Source organism: Caretta caretta, chromosome 12 (genome assembly GCF_965140235.1).
Source record: "Caretta caretta isolate rCarCar2 chromosome 12, rCarCar1.hap1, whole genome shotgun sequence".
NCBI lineage: Eukaryota > Metazoa > Chordata > Testudines > Cheloniidae > Caretta > Caretta caretta.
In genome coordinates, this window is record NC_134217.1 from 2,648,775 (window position 1) to 2,669,096 (window position 20,322).

Here is a 20,322-nt window from a genome sequence, read left to right on the forward strand (position 1 = left end):
GCTGCAGCCATTAGGGGGCAGCACACATGCCCACACCAGCAGGGCTGAGGTTTTGTACACTGTGCCGACAAATTCAGGGAGGGCCACAGAACTGGGGTTCCACAGACAGCAAAGACACACAGGTTAAAAGGACATGGCCGACAGGGTCCAAAACAAGAGACACTCATGAGCAAAGCAGCAGGAGGGGGGGAGCGGAAACGACTCTGGCCAACACGTCCCAACCTGTGCAGCTGCTGTCACGACCCAGAAGCCTAGTTAGCGAATCAGATGGTTCTCTCAGTGCCATCTAATAAATGATCATAAATAACAATGACACTTAGCGCCTCACATATTCAGAGCACCTGCCGACATTAGCTAGGGGAGCATGCTGTTGGGCTAGGGGCCTGCATCTGCTCTCGCCCCAGCCAGGCCCACAGGTGGTGCCAGCAGCAGGCGAGGTGGGAAGCCCTGGCAGCATGGCAAGCCTGAGCACTTGGAGCTAGGCATGGACCCAAGGCCTATGACATGTCCAGCTGGTCCACTGGGCCCTCGTCTGCAGCCAGGGTCTAGCATGGACAGGACCAGGGAGCCTAGCTCCAGGACCAGCTCTGTGGCACTGGGAGGTCCTGTCTCCCACTGGGACGGTGCCAAGGGGGTGCGAGCAGAGTCTGGTTTTGGTGCCACCTAGAGGAGCCGCTCCAGGCCCTGGGTGTGCAGCAGGGCACTCACCGCACAGCATCAGGCTCTGCTTGGCTGCCTCCCGCACGTCCTCCTTATCCGTTTGGCACAGATACACCAGCTGCTCGATGCTTTCTTTGGCCTGCCGGGAGAGGCCAACACAGCGCTGAGCATGTGCCCATCCTCCATGCCCTGGCTGCACGCTCAACCCCGGGGGGGAGCCCTGGGGGAGGGGCAGCACAGACAGGGCAGAGGCCAGGAAGATGGGTAGAGGGTGGGAACAAGGTCCCTGTGGTCCTGTCTGTTCTGGCAGAGCAAGGGACACAGGGATCAGTCCCGCTGCTCCACGCTCGCCCCTGCAGGCAGTCGGCCAGGACAGCGTCCCCCATGGGCTGCTCTAGGCCAGCTGTGCCCCCCGCCTCCCATCCTCCCTTAGTGCTGCCGAGGCGACCAGCAGAGGTGGTGGGTGGAGCTGCCTCCTGGCTCCTCCCCTGTGCGGGCACATCTCATGGCTTCTCCTCTGCTCCGGGCTGGGGATAGGCCACCTCCTTGCTGCTGCCTGTGTCCATCAGTCTCGCTGGGGCTCCACTGCCTCCCTCCCTGGTTCCCCTCCCCTACACAGCCACCCACACAGGATGAACTCAGCCCTTGCCCCGGCTCCCTAGACTCCAGCACAAGCGGGAGGTTGCTGCCATTGTGCCTAGGAGGGGAGGCCACTGAGGTCCCTGGGCAGGAGGAGCTGAAATCTGAGCCCAGCCCACCGGCAGCAGGGTACAGGGGGGATCTGGGCAATTTCCTCTCTGCTGCATTGGCCTGGGCCCCATGACATCCCCCATGGACACAGTGGCCCAGCGGCGAGAGGGGCATGGCCTTGGCAGCTGCTCATTGCTATCAACCCCCATGCAGACAAGGTGCGGGGGCTGCACTTACCTTGAGACACCCCAGCGCTGCGCAGCTGGCGATTCGCATCTGCGCCTCTTCATCTTCCAGCTGCTCCAAGTACCACACCAGGGCCTGGGGGACACAGACATCAGCACCCCAGGGCTGGGAAGAGCCTCTGAGAGCAGCTGGTACCCCCCACCCATCCTCCCTCCCCTTGAGCCCCATTCCCAGCCAGGGGTGCGAGGGCCCTGGGGTGCTCACCCGTTCCCGGAAGCGGGGGTTCTCGGCGAGGCTGCGCAGCTGGGCAGACACGGCGCTGACAACTTTGCTGTTGCCCTCAATGAGCAGCGAGCTCATGGCCTTCAGCCCGTCCTTCTTGAGCCGGCTCTCGGGCACTCGCTTCAGCGCCTTCAGCACCACGTCCTGGTCGTCCGAGTTCAGGTTCTGGGCCAGCAGCACTGCAGGGAGGGGGTGTGAGAACAGCCGCCGCACAGCTGGGGGAGTCCTCAGTTCTGGGCTGGGCTAGTCCCTCTGGGAAGGGACGAGCCACACTTGTGCCCTGGGGGCCGGGCTTTCACTCCCACCTGCCTGGCTCACGCAAAGACCAGAGGGACAGGAAGGCAGGTGCCCCGCACTACTGGGAGAGCCGGGTTTGGCAGGGAAGAGCGCGCTCTTGGGGGGCCATATCCCAGCCGCACTGCGTGATCCACGGGCAGAGGAGAACGAGCCAGGGAAGAGGCCTGAGCACACAGGCAGGGGCTGGCAGCCCGCAGGAGCAGCTCAGCCCAGCCCCACTGCACCTTGGGCAGGGATCACAAAGCCACCGCGCACAGCCTGGCTCAGTCTTGCCCTGCTCCATCGGCCTGCAAGTGAGCTGGCAGGGGCAGGCGCTAGAGACAGTCTGGTGCCGTCTGCTGCACTGGCTACTAACGACTCAGAGCAGGGGAACCGCGCCAGTGCCCGCCCGCACCAGCGCCCCGCCTGCACCGGTACCGCCCACCCCAGAGCAGGGGAACCGCGCCAGCGCCCCGCCCGCGCCAGCGCCCCGCCCGCACCGGCACCGTCCACCCCGGAGCAGGGGAACCGCGCCAGCGCCCCGCCCGCGCCAGCGCCCCGCCCGCACCGGCACCGCCCACCCTGGGGCAGGGGAACCGTGCCAGTGCCCCGCCCGCACCAGCGCCCCGCCCGCACCGGCACCGCCCACCCCGGAGCAGGGGAACCGCGCCAGTGCCCCGCCCGCACCAGCGCCCCGCCCGCACCGGTACCGCCCACCCCGGAGCAGGGGAACCAGCGCCCCGCCCGCACCGGTACCGCCCACCCCAGAGCAGGGGAACCACGCCAGCGCCCCGCCTGCACCGGCACCGTCCACCCCGGAGCAGGGGAACCGCGCCAGTGCCCCGCCCGCACCAGCGCCCCGCCCGCACCGGCACCGCCCACCCCGGGGCAGGGGAACCGCGCCAGTGCCCCGCCCGCACCGGCACCGCCCACCCCGGAGCAGGGGAACCGCGCCAGCGCCCCGCCCGCACCGGTACCGCCCACCCCGGAGCAGGGGAACCGCGCCAGCCCCCGCCCGCGCCAGCACCGCCCACCCCGGAGCAGGGGAACCGCGCCAGCGCCTGGCCATGCCAGCACCGGTACCGCCCACCCCGGAGCAGGGGAACCACGCCAGCGCCTGGCCATGCCAGCACCGGTACCGCCCACCCCGGAGCAGGGGAACCGCGCCAGCGCCTGGCCATGCCAGCACCGGTACCGCCCACCCCGGAGCAGGGGAACCGCGTCAGCGCCTGGCCATGCCAGCACCGGTACCGCCCACCCCGGAGCAGGGGAACCGCGCCAGCGCCCCGGCCGCACCAGCGCCCCGCCCGCACCGGTACTGCCCACCCCGGAGCAGGGGAAATGTGCCAGCGCCCGCGCCAGCGCCGGTACCGCCCACCCCGGAACAGGGGAACCGCGCCAGCGCCCCGCCCGCACCAGCGCCGGTACCTCCCACCCCGGAGCAGGGGAACCGCACCAGCCCCCGCCCGCACCAGCGCCGGTACCGCCCACCCCGGAGCAGGGGAACCGCACTAGCGCCCCGCCCGCGCCGGTACCGCCTACCCCGGAGCAGGGGAACCGCGCCAGCGCCCGCCCGCGCCAGTGCCGGCACCGCCCACCCCGGAGCAGGGGAACCGTGCCAGCGCCCGCCCGCGCCAGCGCCGGTTCCGCCCACCCCGGAGCAGGGGAACCGCGCCAGCGCCCCGCCCGCGCCGGTACCGCCCACCCCGGAGCAGGGGAACCGTGCCAGCACCCGCCCATGGCAGCGTTGGAGCCATGAGGGGACGTCTATGAAGCTCTGACCTTCCTCAGCCAGCTCCATGATGTAGGCGTCCAGCGTAGACACAGGAAGCGACTCGAAGTAGCTCCAGTACTGGAAGATGGTGAGCTGCTCACCCTGGCTGCTCCCAGGCCGCTTGGGCAGCCGCCGGGCCAGCACATCCTCCACGAGCTTCACGCACACTGCAGGGAGGGCACCGGGTCAGGACCCCTGGGGCAGCCCAGGCACCTCACTGGCACAAAGTCCCAAGGCCCTCTGGGGCGCCCTCTGGCACCAAGACAGCCCCCTCCAGCAGGTTGGTGCTTTGCCACCACTGGTATTTCCTGGAGGGGCGGCGGGGCTAGCCAAAGCAGAGGACTGGGAGGCAGGACTCCCGCGTTCTTTTCTCAGCTCTCAGAGTCGCTCTGAGCCTGGGAGGGGGAGCCAGAGACAGCCAATCGGAGTGGAGCTATTGCCCAGGGCTCGCATCCCTCCCTCTCTGGAGGGGCCCCAAGACTGCACTCACCTGAGTCTGCCAGGCCCAGCTGCCGCTCAGCCATGGGCACTGCATACTGGGCACTGAGCGTGTGCAGGAACCTCTCCACAGGGCAGGTGTAGACATTGGGCGGCTCCACGCAGCGGTCCCAGAAGGCCAGCACGCCCTCTCTCCGGGTGGAAAACTGCACCACTGTGGGCAGAGACACGGTCAAGGCCCTCCACGCCCAGCACGGGGCATGCTGCTGGCATTGCCACCACGGGGCAGGCTTCGCTCACCAGCACTGAGACCGCGACTGTTGGCCAGCCCCAGCCCTCTGACCCAGCACATGCCCTGCAGGCAGTGCCCCGTGGCGCCCATCCATGGGCCTGGGATGGGCCCTGTGCCAGGGCCTTTACCTTCCGCTGCAGCGTTGGCCGCCCCCGATTTCTCCTCCGTCAGCTGGCAGACAATCTCCAGCACCTGCGCTTCCCTCATCAGCTTGTCCAGGGCGTACGTCTCCCGGCACCGCAGCGGCCCAAACGTGCCCAGTTTCTGCAAATTACAGACACGTCAGTGCTCCTGGCTGCTCTGCTTGGGGGGCAGGATCAGTGCCTGGGGGTGCCTGCATTGTCCTGCACAGCCCCCAGCATGCCCGTTGGGGAGCTGTCACTGAGCGCAGCATGGCACACCGGGAGCTGGGGTCTTCCCAGGCTCTGCCTGCAGAGTCGGGGGCAGCAGCTGTCATGCCTCATGCCAGCCTGCAGCGTCCCTCCGTGTTGGCCACGAGTGAGTCGGTGCTTGGGCTGGCCGGGCTGGCTAAGCGCCAGGGCCACCCCACCCAGGCACATCAGAGGTTGCCAGCCTGGCGCCCCGGCACCCCCCACTCTGCAGGCACCCTCAGCGAGGCTGCAGCCCCGCGTGCCAGCAGATGCCCCCCGCCACACCACTTCCCATTCCACACACTCACCAGCAGCAGGTGGTTGCAATTACTGAGGTGCAGGACCACGGCCCTGTCCAGGAACTCATTGCCAGTGCTCATGGGGTCAGAGCTGCCCTCAGAGCCGCTGCACGTGCCGATGTCCTCGGCCGTGGCCTCACAGCCTCCCAAAGCCCCGACCACAGCACGGGCCCCGCCAGCCCTCCTGCAGGAATGGGGGGACAAGTAAACACATGCCCTCAAAGCAAGGGGACCCCCTCACCTCAGCCACAGGCGCCAACTGCCCTGCCCCGAGGAAGAGCCTCCAGCTCCCAGGGCTGGGGGTTAAATCCTTCCAGTTCTGCTGCAGGTGAACTTGCAACAAAGGAAGGGAAAAAGGAGCCATGGTTTACGTAGGACCTACCCTATTGAGGACCCCGCTGCTGCTGAACCCGCAGGCGATACGCAAGCTCATCCCCACCTCCAACTGCACTGGGGATGGGACAATGGGTGCTGTGCAAACCCTGACGCACAGGCCCAGCCGTGGGGCAGCAGGTCCCTCTGTGCATGGAGAGCCCAGTGGCAGGTGGGGCACTCCAGGGGCTGTCCGCTTGGGGTCACACCTGGGAAGTGATCATGCGAGCCCCTGGAGACGGCCCCTGGCCCTGGGGAGCTCTCACCCTGCTAGAGTGGGTTCTGTCCCTAGGCTCCCAGAGCAGCTCCCATGGGGGCAGCTGACACCCCCCAGTGCACCCAGCCCCTAGTGACTGAGCCCTTCAGGCCCCTTGGGTGGGCAACGCCAGCCCCATTACAGAGAGGCCACACAGCAAGTTCACAGCACAGCCAGGAACAGACCCCAGGATCCGGGGCCTCTGTTCTCACCTCCGGTACCAGCTGCCACCCTGCGAGCACAGAACCCAGGAGTCCTGGGCCTCTGCTCTCATCTCTGGTACCAGCTGCCACCCTGTGAGCACAGAACCCAGGAGTCTGGGGCCTCTGCTCTCACCTCCAGTACCAGCTGCCGCCCTGCGAGCACAGAACCCAGGGGTCCTGGGCTTCACACTCTCTTCTAACAGTCCCCCAGGCCTCCGAGGAGCGTGTTATGCAGCAGCACCCAGAGTGGGAGAGAGCCTGGGTTCAGGGGCCATTGCAAGTCTGACCTGTAGATCCCTGTGGTTTAGAGTGGACAAGGAGCTGGATCCGTTTGGGACCCATTTCTCCTTCCCTCAAGGAGTCAGCCCCCCACATCTTGGAGTGTGGGGGAGCAGGGGACAGCAGCTGGGCCACAGGCTCCCCTCTTCACCCCAGCTCTGGAAAGCCGGGGGGAGGGGAGGGAAGGAGTGAATACGGACACAGCACTCCAGGTCCCTGACCACTAGGTGGCGCTGCTGCAGCATAACCTGCCAAAGTGCGGCTAGCGGGGACTCGGGGCCGCACTGGCTCTGCAGCGCCCCTGGTGGCAAAGCCGAGGCTGCGTGCGCCACCTCCACTCCCAGCACCCCCTGCAGCACTCCACTGGCCGGAGGAGGCAAGGGCCTTCCCAGGGCCTGACACGCTCCACTCGCCCCGGGCGCTGCTGCTGAGAGCCAGGCCTGGCCACCGGGGGCGATAGCCAGCAGGCGCTGGGCTTCCTGGGCACATCGAAGGGGATGGGGGCCACAGCAAAACTCTAGGTACCGGGGTGGGGTGGGGGCGACGGGGATCAAACCTGGCGCCTCTCGGTCTGACTCCCTGAGCTCAACGATCATCTCTGCACGCGGCCCAGCCCCTCTTGGGGCGCCTGGCTCACCCCCATGCCGGGAACTGGCCAGGCCAGGAGCCTGGGTCAGTGCCGGGGATCAGACCCCACACAGAGCGACGTTCTGCCCCGCCCCACGCCTCCTCGAGTGGAGGCGGCCAGTGCCCAGGGAGAGACCCCCACCCGGCTCACCGCTCACTCCGGCTGCCCTCCTCCTCCGAACCCTCCGAGTCCTCCATGTCCGAGGTGTTGAGGAAGCTGAAGCTCTCCAGGGCGTGCTCCACCGCCAGGCTGATGCTGGAGGCATGGCTCAGGAAGACGCCCTGCTTGTGCTGTGGGGAAGGCACAGTAAGGGGGGGGGCTGGGCAGGCTTTGTCCCCAGGCCACTGGCCAGCTGCTGCTGCCTGGCATTTGTGCCAGCTAGGACCCGTGCCGTGGCCCCTGGGCCTGGGCTGCTCCACCAGGGGCCCTGGGCACGGCGGGATGATGGGCTGTGGGCACACTGTGGCAGGTGCAGCTGGTTCTAAATGCCACACTCCCTGCCCCACCGCATCTCCTGCCCGTCATCCCTGGGACCTGGCCACGCTCCCCCAACCCCGCTCTCCATGATGTAACCCCTTCTGCTCCCCATCTGACTGGCACACAAGGGGCACAGGGCAGGGGAACCGTGACAATAGAGCCCATGAACCAGTGTCCCCATCCCAAGGACATTCGCTGCCCGTGTGGGAAGGGGAGGAGCTGGGCACCGGCCTGCATGGTTGCTGTGGGGCTGACGCCATCCTTGAGACCCTGCCGCTGCCCCCTTACCATGAGGGTCTCCTCCAGGCATTTCAGCTCCCGCTCCAGCAGCTGTAGCTCGGGGAACTGCCCCCGATAGTCGTCCAGGGCCGAGCCCAGCGAGCCGATGGCCTCCTCCAGGCCACAGTCCACAGGCTTGGGCCTTGGCACCTCTGCTGGGCTGGGGGGCGGGAGCCAGGCAGGGGCCAGCCTCCTCCTCTCCTCTGAGACCGGCTGCAGCACCACCGGCTGGCCCGGGGAGACCTCACGTCCCTGCGGCCCCAGAGCTTGGCACACAGCAGCCTCCGCCCGCCCCACCACAGGCTCACAGGCCTTGGCCTGAGAGACGGCCCCACAGGACTCAGCCTCCGGGCCCATGTCCAGCCCTGCCCAGGGCGCTGGCGGGTTTGACGCCTCGGGGAGGGCGTCCGTTTCCAGGAGAGACAGCTCCCTGGTGCTGGGGTCCTGGGGGACTGGTGAAGGCTCCCTGCTGTGGGCGCTGGGGCCCTCCCTGCAATCCACTGCCACGTCCAGGCTGCTCTCACTGATGTGGCTCAGAGTCCGGGAGTAGGGCACGTGCCCATTGGCCACCATCTCCTTCCTCGCACCCCCTGGCTCCTCCTGCCGGCCGGGCGGCTCGGCTGCGGCGCCCGCCTCCTCTTGCTGGGAGAAAGCGATCTCGATGGCGGGGGCGGAGGCCTGCACCTCAGGCTGTACAATGGGCTTGTGGGAGGCGTGGCGGGCGCTGCCTGACAGCTGGGGGCTAGAGGAATCGTCCGACGACTCCGAGGAGATAGACCAGGCCGTGCCGTTCTCCAGCTCCTCCTGCCGCCGCAGCATGTTCTAGAGAGACACGGCACATCAGCACGGCCCCTCGCCACCGGCCCCGCCGGGCCCCGCTGCCAGAGACCGCCCCCGCAGCCGCCAGCCATAGCCACCCAGCCCCTGGCCACGCCCTCCCCACGCAGCCGCCAGCCACAGCCACCCAGCCCCTGGCCACGCCCTCCCCACGCAGCCGCCAGCCACAGCCACCCAGCCCCTGGCCACGCCCTCCCCACTCAGCCTTCAGCCACACTCACCCACCTTGCCAACTCCCCACCCAGCCCTGGCCGCGCCCTCCCCCCACAGCCAGCAGCCATACCCTCTCAGTCACTGACCACACCCCTCACGCAGCCTCCAGCCACACCTACCCACCAACCCAACTCCCCACCCAGCTCCTGACCACAATCACCTCCATGCCCACCTGCCATGCCCATCCGCACCCACGGCCATGTCAACTCCCCACCCAGCCCCTGACCAGGCCCACCACGCAGCCACCAGCCACACCCATCCACCATGCCGACTCGCCATCCAGCCCTGACCACAGCCACACCCACCCATCCCGGCCATGCCAACTCCCCACCCAGCCCCTGACCCCCCCCCCACACTATCACCTGCCACGGCCACTCCTCACCACCACCAATCACCTTCACAGCCACCAACATTCCCTCACCAGGGGTTCACGTCAGCCCCACAGCCACTGGCAACCAACAGCCCGCATGGAGCTTTCTCCAGCCTCCCGCCCCCACCGCTGCCAGGGTCCCACACTGGCTCACTGGGGTCCCAGCCACCTCCCACTTCCCCCTCAGCAGCTCCCCTATGCCACTGGTGCCCCAGGCCCCGTCTGCCCCCAGCCTGCTGAGTCTCAGGGTCTGCCAGCTGCCTGGGGGCAGGGCAGAGTCGCTGTGAGGACACCAGCCCAGCCCAACTCCATGTCACCCCCAGCCTCCCAGCCAGCTCCCCCCTGGGCAGGGCTGTGGGAGCCAAGGGCTCAGCCTCCTTCAGGCTTGGGACCAAACCAAACCCCCCTGGTGGTGAGGGGAGCGTCCCACTGGCAGGGTCCCGTCCGCAGGTCATTGCTGCAGCCTCCGGGCCAGGGTCCCTGTCACGTCACCTGGGCCCCGACAGACTGGCTGGGAGGAAGAGGCTGGCCGGGGCATAGCTTCCACCCGGCACTGACCAGCACAGCTCCAGGCATTTCAGCACCACGCTGCGAGCCGGGCCGGTCAATGCAGTGTGTACTCTGGTGCCCAGCCTGCACCAGACCCCCACCCCCCAGAGCTGCCCCACAGTCACGATGGGACACGGCAGCCTTGTGCAGACACCTCCCACCCCGGGGAACTTCTGAAAGTGCCCACGTTCCCCCAGCACAGGGCCCAGCTTCAGCCCGCACGGAGGGTGAGGCACCATCCCCTGCCCTTGGCCTCCCTCAGCCCTGCTCTACCAGGCTCTCCACACGCCTTATGGACCGGAGCGAACCAGTCCAAGGGCATGGGGAGTGTTAAGGGGGTAAGTGAGCACAGAGAGGGCAAGGGCCCAGGAGTACAAACCCTGCTGTAACTGCTCCACCCCACTCAGAGTCCTGGCTGCCAGCTCCTGCTCTGTGCCCTTCCTCCAGCCCCTAACCCCCCCAGCAGGCAGCCCCAGAGCCACCCCAGGTGTGAGCAACGGGTCCCATTGGCAGGGCTGGCATGAAGTACGAGATGGGGCAAGGAAGAGTGGGGCCGGAGGCATGTCTCACTCTGGGTGCAGACTGGGCTGGAAAGGGCAAGGGGGCAGGGTCTATAACTATGGCAAGCAGCTACTGCACCATCTCTGGCCTGGGGCATCCAGGGCAACCTCAGAGCGAAGGCTTGTCCATGCAGGGAGAGGCTGGCATGGACCTGAACGGGCCTCTGGGGGATGGGGCTTCCCTGACACTCAGATTCCTGCTCAGCCTGGAGCTAACAGGCCACTGCCAGCCCCCGTACCAGCCCTCCGGCTCAGAGACAGCACACACCCCAGCTGCTCCGGCCAGGGAGCAGTTTGGGGGCTGGGAATCCCTGTCCGACAGGTTCCCAAAGCCAGGACCTATGGATGGGCTAGTGAGCAGGAGGCAGCCGGGGCTAGTGCTATCTGAGGTGACTAGATCACCCAGGCTAAGCTACGAGCTGGCCCCAGCCAGCGAACTTACACGGCCCCGCTGCGGGCATCTCCCGAGCTGGACCGAGGAGCCCTCGCTGCAGGAGCAGCTCCGAGACAGCTTCTCAAGCAGCGTCTCATGGATGATGTCCAGCAAGGCCCCCATGGGTTTGTCGGAGACCGCCTGTGCCGGGCTCTTGGCCAGAGAGAAGAGGGAGCCGTCAGTGGGGGGAGGGGATCTCGGGGGGCCATTCAGCCGGCTGCTGGGGCTGCCTGTCTACTCCGTCTGCCATCCTCAGGGCGCAGCAGCTTTGGCACGGGGGAGAGGGGGCCCTAACAGGATGTCTGCAAATCAATGAAGCAGCAGCCCAGAGGGCCACGTCCCCTTGGAGCTGCCCTGGGCATGGGCCACAGGCAACGCACACAGAGCACAGGGGAGCCCTGCGCTCCCACATGGACACACCACGGCGCTGGGCGCACACGGGCCGAGCGGGACCCTGCTGGCGGCTCAGAGAATGCAGGGGCCCCTCCTGGAGCGCTCTCCGGCCCCCAGCTCCTGAGCAGGGCACACCCCGTCCCGGGCCAGGCACACTCACATAGAAGGCCTGCTCCCGGAGGGAGGGCGTGTCAGGCGGGCTCTGGTTGTAGGTGGAGAATCGCTTGTTGACAGTGGATGCTTTGTTGACCGTGCTGGCAGCTGAGGGCTGATCATCCTTGTCGAAGGGGCTGGGGGTGAGAGCACAGAGGTAAGAGGGGTGGGGTGCTCTGCACTGCAGGCAGGAGGCCGCTGGGCTCAGGACTGGAGCTGGGCTCCCAATCCTCCTGCCCCGCGCAGCGCTGGTGCCCTGTGCCATGGGCAGCACGAGGGAGACGCAGGGGCTGGTAGCAGCGCTGAGCTCTGACCCTGGCACGGGCACCGAGCTGCAGAAAGCGACAGCAAGCGGGGAAGGGGGAGGGCCAGGCAGGAAGCCCAGGAGAAGGGAGGGAAGCCGGGCAGGCTGCCCGAACGCGCGGGGTTAGCCACAAATGCTGGAGAGCAAAGGAGGTGTGCAGCCACTATGAGTCCCCGGGGCTGCCGATGGGACCCGTGCCCTGCCGGAGGGGCCGTGGGCCAACTGCCCAGGTAGGGGCCTGCCTGCCCAATCTGGATCCCCTGGGCAGTGCCATCGGGACAGCGAGCACCCAGCAGGGCCGATGAGCCCCAGGGCAGACAGGGCCACGCTAGCCCAGCTAGCCCCCCCGGCCACACTCCCCTAGGCCACTCACTTCCAGTTCACCTCCAGGCTGAGCTTGATGGTGCCCAGGTCATTGATGTCGACAGCCACCACTTGCGGCAGCGCTGCAAACAGGTCCTTGGTTTCACACGAGACGTTGCCCACCACCACGTGGTTGGCCAGGCTCTTGAGCTCTGTCACCTGGCAGGGGAGAAGGAGGGGCTAAGGCCGGTGCCCGGGAGAGGGGGCGCGTCGGGCAGCCGCCTGTGAGCTGGGGCTGCAGGGTTTTACCCGACGTTTACGGTCAGGTCACTGGAAGCTCCAGACTCTGCCCTTTGCCCCACCCCTGATCCCCGGGATCTAGGCCGCCCATGCTGGCCTGGGAGAGGCCACACCCACACTGGTGCCCAGGGGCAGCATAGCAGCCGCAGCTCCCAAGGGCTGGGTCTCAGCATGAGCGGCTGCATCCATCCACACAGCAGAGAACGTCGGCGGACTCGAACCTGCCACCTCCGGCAGAGCCCCGTTCGCTGCCTGCCACGGGGCCAGTGTCATGAGCCAGCAGCCGCCAGCTCTGCCAACGGCCGGGCGCTGCACAGGAGGATCCCAGGCCAGGAGTCAGCAGGTACCGGGAGCACTGGATGCCACTAGCAGCTGTTCTGCCCATGCCCACAGCATGGCCCGAGGCCCCCAAGCAGGCTGCAGAGCCCGGGCCCTGGCCCCGCGATCACAGGGCGGGGTTGCTTGTTTCGGGGGATGGTACCCACGGCTGGCTCTCCTAGCGCTCAGCTGCTCAGGCATCTCCCGAGGTTACCCCTTGCTGCCCGATGCGGGTGTAACCCTGGGAAAGGGAGGTGCCAAGGTGGCTGTGGCTGGAGAAAGCCAGCGAGGGAGTGAGCGGTAGTTACCAGCCCCCACAAGCCGCGCCAGCCAGAGCCAACAGCACAGCAGCTGGCTCGGAGCCCGGCGAGAGCCGGTCCCTCCGGCGCTGGGATGGGCAGAGCTGGGGCCGCGGTGGCAGCCGAACCCTGCGGCAGCAGCATGTGCCTGGGCGTGGGGTCAGGTACTCGAGTGCTTCCTGCCCGTGAAGCAGATCAGGATGGGGCTGCTTCCCACCCAGCTCCTGGCCCTGCTGTGCTCAGGCGCCGGGATCCCCTGTACCTTGATGGAGAGGAACTCTGTGATGAGGGGCAGGAAGACCATCTCCTCGCTGTCCCACACCTGCTTCCCGTTCCCCTCGATGCGCCCCTTCAGCTTCCAGCGCTGGCGCCCGTACTTCATGAAGATCTGAGGGCGAGAGGAGCACGGGGTGGGTGCCGGGTGGGGCCCAGCCGAGACTCAGCTGGCTCTCGGCCCACACCAGACGCTCCAAGCCAATCCCCTGGCAGGGTCCGACCCACATGTCTCCCTGCAGCAGGGCTTGGAGCGGCAGGTCCCCAGGATGGGGCTCGGCGGCGTGTTCACTCTGTCCCCTAAGGAGAGGGAAGCTGCCCAGGGTTCCCCTCTGCCTCCCGGGAGAATTTCACTGGCTAGTTCTGCCAGCAACCCCATCCCATCCCCTGCTCGCTGACAGCTGCAGCTGCATTCCCCACGTACCTCATACTGGTCCCCAGCACAGAGCCTGGCAAACCCGGCCAGTCCTGCAAGAGAAGCGGGGAAGGGAAGCTTAGAACCAGCTGACACCCCTGGCCCCAGCCCCCGCGGCTGGCACAGAAGTCAGGCCCCTCCCTGCCCTGGAAGAGAAGCCCCTCTCCTAAGCCGCGCGGCTAGAGGAGGATCAAGGCCCCGGGGTTCACCCCCTGCCCTGGGCTCAGTGCTGAGTCCCATGTCCAGGGCCTGCCTGGGCAGGAGGCACGTGGTGCAGCCAGCCAGCCACCTATTCAGGACCAATACCGTGCCCTGGGGAGGTGGCTGGGGGAGCAGGGGATGGGAGCAGGGGCGGAATGGAGTGAGGGGGAAGCAGGGTGTGGGAGGAGGAGCAGGGTGTGGGAGGCAGGGTGTGGGGGGGAGCGGGGGGCAGTGGAGCAGGGTGGGGGAGGGGTATGTGGAGGGAGCAGGGTTGAGGGGAGCAGAGTGGGGGAGCAGGAAGGGAAAGCGGGTGTGGAAGGGGGAGCAAGAAAGGGGGAGCAGGGTCTGGGGGGGAGCAACATTGGGGGAGCGGGAAAGGGGGAGCAGGGTGTGGGAGAGGGAGTAGAGTGGGGGGAGCAGCAGGGTGAGGGAGAGGGAGCATGGTTGGGGGAGCAGGAAGGGGGAGTGGGAAGGGGGGAGCAGGGTTCGGGGGAGCAGGGTTGGGGGGAGTAGGGTCAGGGGAGTGCGGTTTGGGGGAGCAGGAAGGGGGAGGCAGGATGCGGGGGGGAGCAGGGTGGGGGGAGCAGCAGGGTGTGGGGGGAGCAGGTGGGGGAGTGGGAAAAGGGAAGTGGGGTGGGAGAGGGAGAGTGGGGTTGGGGGGAGCAGGAAGGGTGTGGGAGGGGGAGCAGGAAGGGGGAACAGGGTGGGGGGAGAAGGGTTTGGGAGGGGGAGCAGGGTTGATGGGAGCGGGGTGGGAAAGGGGAGCAGGGTGGGGAAGGGGGAGCAGGGTGTGGGAGGGAAAGTGGGGTTTGGGGGAGCAGGAAGGGGGAGGCAGGGTGTGGGAGGGGGAGCAGGATGGGGGGAGTGGGAAGGGGAGCAGGGTGTGGGAGGGGGAGCAGGGTGGGAGAGGGGGAGTGGCATGGGCAGTGGTCTAACAGGCAGGGGAAGGCTCCAGGGCTGGCGGGGAGGGAGGCCATGTGCTGTCTGGTGCTCCAAAGCTGGGGGGGCGGCATGCCCACCCTGTGCTCTGGGAGGTGGGGGGACATCCAGCACTCTGCGGGGGAAGGGGGGGCAGAGCCTCAGGCTGAAGGGGTTGGCTGGGGACTAGCCTCCCCAAGCTGGTGGTTTACTCACCGCCCATGGGGAGCAGGGTGTGGGGAGGACCGGGGGGCAGTTACCTTTCATCTTGATGTGGAACTCCCCCAGCTGGCTCTCCAGCTCGCTCTCCAGCAGACACATGTTCTGGGGACAGGAGGGACGAGAGCACCCATTAGCCAAAGGCTCCAGCCCCCTCCCTGCCCGGCCCCCCCATACCCCGCCGGCCCCCGCTCACCTCGGTGTACTCTTTGTAGCCCTTGCCGGCCTCGGCCAAGCTGTCGCGTGCCTCGCGGCTGCCCGGGGAGGCGGCGGTGTAGGCCTTGACCATGTTGTGGGCCCCATCGCGGAGCCGCCGCTGGATGCAGTACGACTCGTAGAGCTCGTCAATCTGCAAGGAGAGCCGCAGCGCCACGGTGAGGAGCTGGGCGCAGCACTTGGGGGGCCCTTCCGTACTCCCCTCATTTCCATCTCAACGCCTCCAGGTGCCAGGGCAGCACTGGGGGCGTTGGGGGGGCCAAGGGGAGCCCAGAACAGCACTGGGGGGGCGTAGGAGCCCAGGGCAGCACTGGGGGCGTTGGGGGGGCCAAGGGGAGCCCAGGGCAGCACTGGGGGGGCGTAGGAGCCCAGGGCAGCACTGGGGGCGTTGGGGGGGCCAAGGGGAGCCCAGGGCAGCACTGGGGGGGCGTAGGAGCCCAGGGCAGCACTGGGGGCGTTGGGGGGGCCAAGGGGAGCCCAGAACAGCACTGGGGGGGCGTAGGAGCCCAGGGCAGCACTGGGGGCGTTGGGGGGGCCAAGGGGAGCCCAGGGCAGCACTGGGGGGGCGTAGGAGCCCAGGGCAGCACTGGGGGCGTTGGGGGGGCCAAGGGGAGCCCAGGGCAGCACTGGGGGGGCGTAGGAGCCCAGGGCAGCACTGGGGGCGTTGGGGGGGCCAAGGGGAGCCCAGAACAGCACTGGGGGGGCGTAGGAGCCCAGGGCAGCACTGGGGGCGTTGGGGGGGCCAAGGGGAGCCCAGGGCAGCACTGGGGGGGCCTAGGAGCCCAGGGCAGCACTGGGGGCGTTGGGGGGGCCAAGGGGAGCCCAGGGCAGCACTGGGGGGGCGTAGGAGCCCAGGGCAGCACTGGGGGGGAAGGGGGGGCTGTGCCTCACTCAGGGTATCCCAGTTTTGAGAAGCACTGAAGTATGTCACCCCCCACATGCCTATAAGAGCCACGGGGGGGGGCCCCCGCCCCGCAGGCAGGCCGCCCGCCCCGCAGGCAGGTCACCCCCCCCGCAGGCAGGCCGCCCGCCCCGCAGGCAGGCCGCCCCCCCGCAGGCAGGCCCCCCGCCCCGCAGGCAGGCCGCCCGCCCCGCAGGCAGGCCCCCCGCCCCGCAGGCAGGCCCCCCCCCCCCCCCCGCAGGCAGGCCACCCGCCCCGCAGGCAGGCCCCCCGCCCCGCAGGCAGGCCCCCCGCCCCGCAGGCAGGCCCCCCGCCCCGCAGGCAGGCCCCCCGCCCCGCAGGCAGGCCCCCCGCCCCGCAGGCAGGCCGCCCTTACCTTGCTGGCATGGAACTCCAGCCTGCGCAGGAACCGCTCGATCGACTTGACTTGCTGGAGCCGAGCGGGAGGAGAGCAGGTCAGAGGCAGTCAGCAGGGGCGGCCCCAGGAACACAGCACAGGCTTCCCCGCCGCTGCGGCCAGGGGCCCGGGGTAGGGCAGGATGGGGAAGCTGAGCTGCCTCCCGCTGGGGCTGGGGTCCCCATGGAGGCCCAGCGCTTAGCCCGAGGATGCCCAGTCTGTAACCGAGAGCACCTTTCTCCCACGTGCGTCAGGCCGTGGCCGCAAGCCAGCCACTAGCTCCCTATAAAACCATCCGGCCTTCCCAGCAACGAGGGGCGCTGGAGGGGCCATGACCCGGCTAGCTCTCCAGCCACCCAGGGAGGCTTCTGGGAAATGTGGGACCGACAGGCCCTGAATGACCAGGGCACAAACCCAAGCAGAACCACACCCGTGCTGGCCCCCATCGGCCACCACACCAGCGCAGAAGGGGGGCCGTTGCACTCGCCTGTCCAAGGCCCTTTAGCCCAGAGATTCTGCCCATGTGCTCCCCAAAGGCCCCACAGGGCAGAGCACAGTCAGTCGCACGTCAACCCTTGGATGCTGGTGTCTGGATTTCCCTGAGGGCTCCGTACAGGAGAGGCACCAACTGCAACAAGGACTCTGTGCAACGGAGCAGGACACAAGGGGGGAGGTGCCCCATTAGCAGAGCCTGCCCCGTGTTCCCCTGCACCTCAGGCACCGTCCTGCGGCTGATCGCCTCTGGCTAATCCCAGCTGCAGCTGGGAGGCCTGTGTGGGGAGGGCGAATGGGTGATGAGACCTGGGGCTCTGGGAGTGCCCAGTTTGGAGGGGAGGGAGGGGGCCCAAAGAGCAGCGTCAGGAGCTCAGCAAGGGGCCTGCCCCACTATTCCCCCGTTGGCTCTGGTCAGCACCAGCCCCTTACCTTGTCGAGATCGTAGAGAAAGCCCTAGAGAAAGAGGAAAGGAGAGGGGTGAGAGCACTAGGATCATGCATGGCCCTGCCATAGGACATGCTAGCACCTGGTAGCATGTCAGTGCAAACAGCACACACGTAACATGCAGCATGGGAGGCCCCAGGGCGGGGAGCTCCATGCTACGCAGCTCACTGCCTGTGTGCCAGAAGCTCAGCGGGAGAGGCACCGCAGCGCGCAGATCACACGGAGGGACTGTCACAGGAGGACACGCTGGGCTGCCACAGGGCTCTGCAGCTCACACCCATGCACACCCACGCTGGACTGCAGGGGAGGTACCAGGCTGCCAGCCAGCCAGCACTGTAATCCCACACAGACTCGCTGCTCCTACCTCTCCTGGGGGAGCTGGTCCTGGTACAATCCCCTCTCCAACTCCCTTGTGGGAGCAGGACCTGATGGGGAAACCCTGCCCAGGGACCCAGGAAGGGCTCTTTGGCAGGGCTGGCGGGCAGCACAGGGGGAGAGCGGTGCCACAAAGCCGAGCATGACCCACACTCACCAGGCGGGAATTCCTCTTGGACTCACGGATCTGGGTGCTGAGCTTCTCCAGTTCCAGCTGGTGCACCTCCAGGTAGGCTCTGCGGGCAAGAGCATCCCCCGCGTTGGCCCCCAGGCTGGGCGTAGAGACAGCCAGCAGGGCCCAGCTCCAATTGGTGCACAGACACCTCCTGGCTGTGCCACCCCCCCAACTCTCCCCCACACCCGCAACCCATGCCTGGCACCCGCCCAGCTCTCCCACACACCCGGCACCCACGCCTGGCCATGCCTGACACCCCCCCAGCTCTCCCACACACCCGGCACCCACGCCTGGCCACGCCTGACACCCCCCCAGCTCTCCCACACACCCGCAACCCACGCCTGGCCATGCCTGGCACCCCCCCAGCTCTCCCACACACCCGGCACCCACGCCTGGCCATGCCTGGCACCCGCCCAGCTCTCCCACACACCCGGCACCCACGCCTGGCCACGCCTGACACCCCCCAGCTCTCCCCCACACCCGCAACCCACGCCTGGCCACGCCTGGCACCCGCCCAGCTCTCCCCCACACCCGCAACCCACGCCTGGCCACGCCTGGCACCCCCCCAGCTCTCCCACACACCCGGCACCCACGCCTGGCCACGCCTGGCACCCCCCCAGCTCTCCCCCACACCCGCAACCCACGCCTGGCCACGCCTGGCACCCGCCCAGCTCTCCCACACACCTGGCACCCACGCCTGGCCATGCCTGGCACCCGCCCAGCTCTCCCACACACCCGCAACCCACGCCTGGCCACGCCTGGCACCCGCCCAGCTCTCCCACACACCCGGCACCCATCCCCTGCTCCCCCAGCTCAACCCCACACCCAGCACCCGCCCCCCAGCTCAACCCCATGCACTGCCACGCCTGGCACCCACCCAGCTCATCCCCACACCTGACACACTCCCCCTCCAGCTCTCCCCCATCCACCAGCCATGCCTGGCACCTAACCCCGGCCACACCTGGCACCTGCCTCCCCAGCTCAACCCCACGCCCAGCACACATCCCCCTACCCTCCTAGCTCAACCCAACACCTGGCCATGCCTAGCAGCTTCCCAGCTTGCCCCACCCACCAGCCGTGCCCAGCACTCCCTCCCTCACACTGGCCATGCCTGGCACCCGTCCCCCCCCAGCTTGCCCCCACCCACAGGCCACGCTTGGCTCCCCTTCCCCCAGCACTGTGGGGAGGCAGTGGGGCCCTGAGGTGATGGGATGGGGGTAGGGAGGTGATCGGGGGGCGCCTCCAGGGGCCAGGGGTGCCAAAATACAAGTTTACCCAGGGCACCAGATTACCTGCCCCCAACTCACATCCAACTACTGGCTATGCCCATTTCCCCCCCCCCAGCCTTCACCACACCCAGCCCCTGCCCCCACCAGCCATGCCCAGCACCCCCCCAACTCACTCTCCCCCATCGGCCACACCTGGCTCTCACAGTCACTCAGCCAGGAGGAAACAGGCCTCCGAGCAAGGCAGTAAAAGGAATCACAGGGCTGGTCACAAACCCCAGCTTTGTGCGCCCCGCCTGGCCTGCAGACCCCGCCAAGCTCCTCACAGCCATCTGAGGGGGAGATTGACACAGGGCTGGGCTGGTGCCCTCCCTTCCCACTGGGGCTCAGACTGCCCTGGAGCACAGCTTCTCTGGAGCAGCCACTTGGGCACAGCGGCCCGCCCTAGGCTCTCCTGTGGCCACTGCCTGGCATGGGGCAGGTAATGCCTAGCCACGAAGAATCAATCTTGTCCGCAGCCCTATGGCACAGCCGTCCTGTCCCCGGGCAGGGGAACTGGCTTGTCCGGGGCCCTCCCAGGGATCCCCGTGTCTCTGTGCAGAGCTGGGCACCCCTTGCTCTGTTCCCACACGCCCCCTGCTAGGGGCCATCCAGCTGCATGGCTGGATGCTCCGCTTCCTGTGCAGCTGGGCTGGGCACCATGTGGCAGGTCACTTACGTCAGGCCCTTCTTGAGCGCTTCGTACACCTCGTCCAGCCGGTCGGGCTGCGGCACCTTGGGAGGGGGGGACTTGTGGGACATGGAGAACATCCTCCTGACCCGGGAGCCAGTCTTCCTGGACACCGTGGGTGTGCTGAAGGGAGGCAGGTTCCTGGGGGGAGGAAGCACAAGAAGGCTGGGTAAGCTCCCTTCTGCCCCGTGCCAGGAGCTGAGCGCCAGGAGCCAAGGCCACACTCTGCAGGAATCAATGAGGGGGGAAGCGCCAGGGGCAACAGCAGCCACCATCCTCTCCCACCTGCCATGGCTCGGTGGGAACCTGCCACTGCTGGGCTAGTGTCAGGGTGAGGAAAGCTGCTAGCAGCAAGCCCTGCTCACAGCCGGGTGGTAGCAATGCCAGGAGTGGTGGGCGTCCCGTCTCCTTTAACGCTCCCCCGCCACAGCCAACGCCGAGCGGGGCTGGGGCCATGCAGGGCCGGTGTAGGAAGGCCGCCTGGGCTGGACCACGATTCTCTGTGCACCCAGGACAGGGCCAGAACTGCAGCCAAAGCCACCG

The 20,322-nt window shown here is 67.9% G+C and overlaps 1 protein-coding gene across 11 annotated transcripts in view; it reads right to left on the reverse strand.

Annotated features, from left to right (window-relative positions):
* RIPOR1 (RHO family interacting cell polarization regulator 1) overlaps nucleotides 1-20,322 on the reverse strand; it is a 118,465-nt gene that overhangs the window by 976 nt on the left and 97,167 nt on the right. For 9 of the 11 annotated variants that reach the window (XM_048816422.2, XM_048816420.2, XM_048816424.2 and 6 more), the window contains 20 exons: nucleotides 19,768-19,920; nucleotides 17,806-17,884; nucleotides 17,259-17,282; nucleotides 16,314-16,367; nucleotides 15,017-15,169; nucleotides 14,862-14,925; nucleotides 13,492-13,535; nucleotides 13,057-13,182; nucleotides 11,948-12,096; nucleotides 11,278-11,407; nucleotides 10,734-10,877; nucleotides 7,772-8,584; nucleotides 7,157-7,296; nucleotides 5,278-5,452; nucleotides 4,727-4,862; nucleotides 4,359-4,520; nucleotides 3,877-4,035; nucleotides 1,801-1,997; nucleotides 1,588-1,671; nucleotides 709-799 (listed from right to left, as the gene is read on the reverse strand). In XM_048816422.2, coding sequence (XP_048672379.1) covers nucleotides 709-799; nucleotides 1,588-1,671; nucleotides 1,801-1,997; nucleotides 3,877-4,035; nucleotides 4,359-4,520; nucleotides 4,727-4,862; nucleotides 5,278-5,452; nucleotides 7,157-7,296; nucleotides 7,772-8,584; nucleotides 10,734-10,877; nucleotides 11,278-11,407; nucleotides 11,948-12,096; nucleotides 13,057-13,182; nucleotides 13,492-13,535; nucleotides 14,862-14,925; nucleotides 15,017-15,169; nucleotides 16,314-16,367; nucleotides 17,259-17,282; nucleotides 17,806-17,884; nucleotides 19,768-19,920 — 3,077 coding nt within the window. Of the gene's footprint in view, nucleotides 1-222; nucleotides 287-708; nucleotides 800-1,587; nucleotides 1,672-1,800; nucleotides 1,998-3,876; nucleotides 4,036-4,358; nucleotides 4,521-4,726; nucleotides 4,863-5,277; nucleotides 5,453-7,156; nucleotides 7,297-7,771; nucleotides 8,585-10,733; nucleotides 10,878-11,277; nucleotides 11,408-11,947; nucleotides 12,097-13,056; nucleotides 13,183-13,491; nucleotides 13,536-14,861; nucleotides 14,926-15,016; nucleotides 15,170-16,313; nucleotides 16,368-17,258; nucleotides 17,283-17,805; nucleotides 17,885-19,767; nucleotides 19,921-20,322 lie in introns of all 11 variants that reach the window. The other 2 variants (XM_048816417.2, XM_048816419.2) reach the window with 2 other exon arrangements.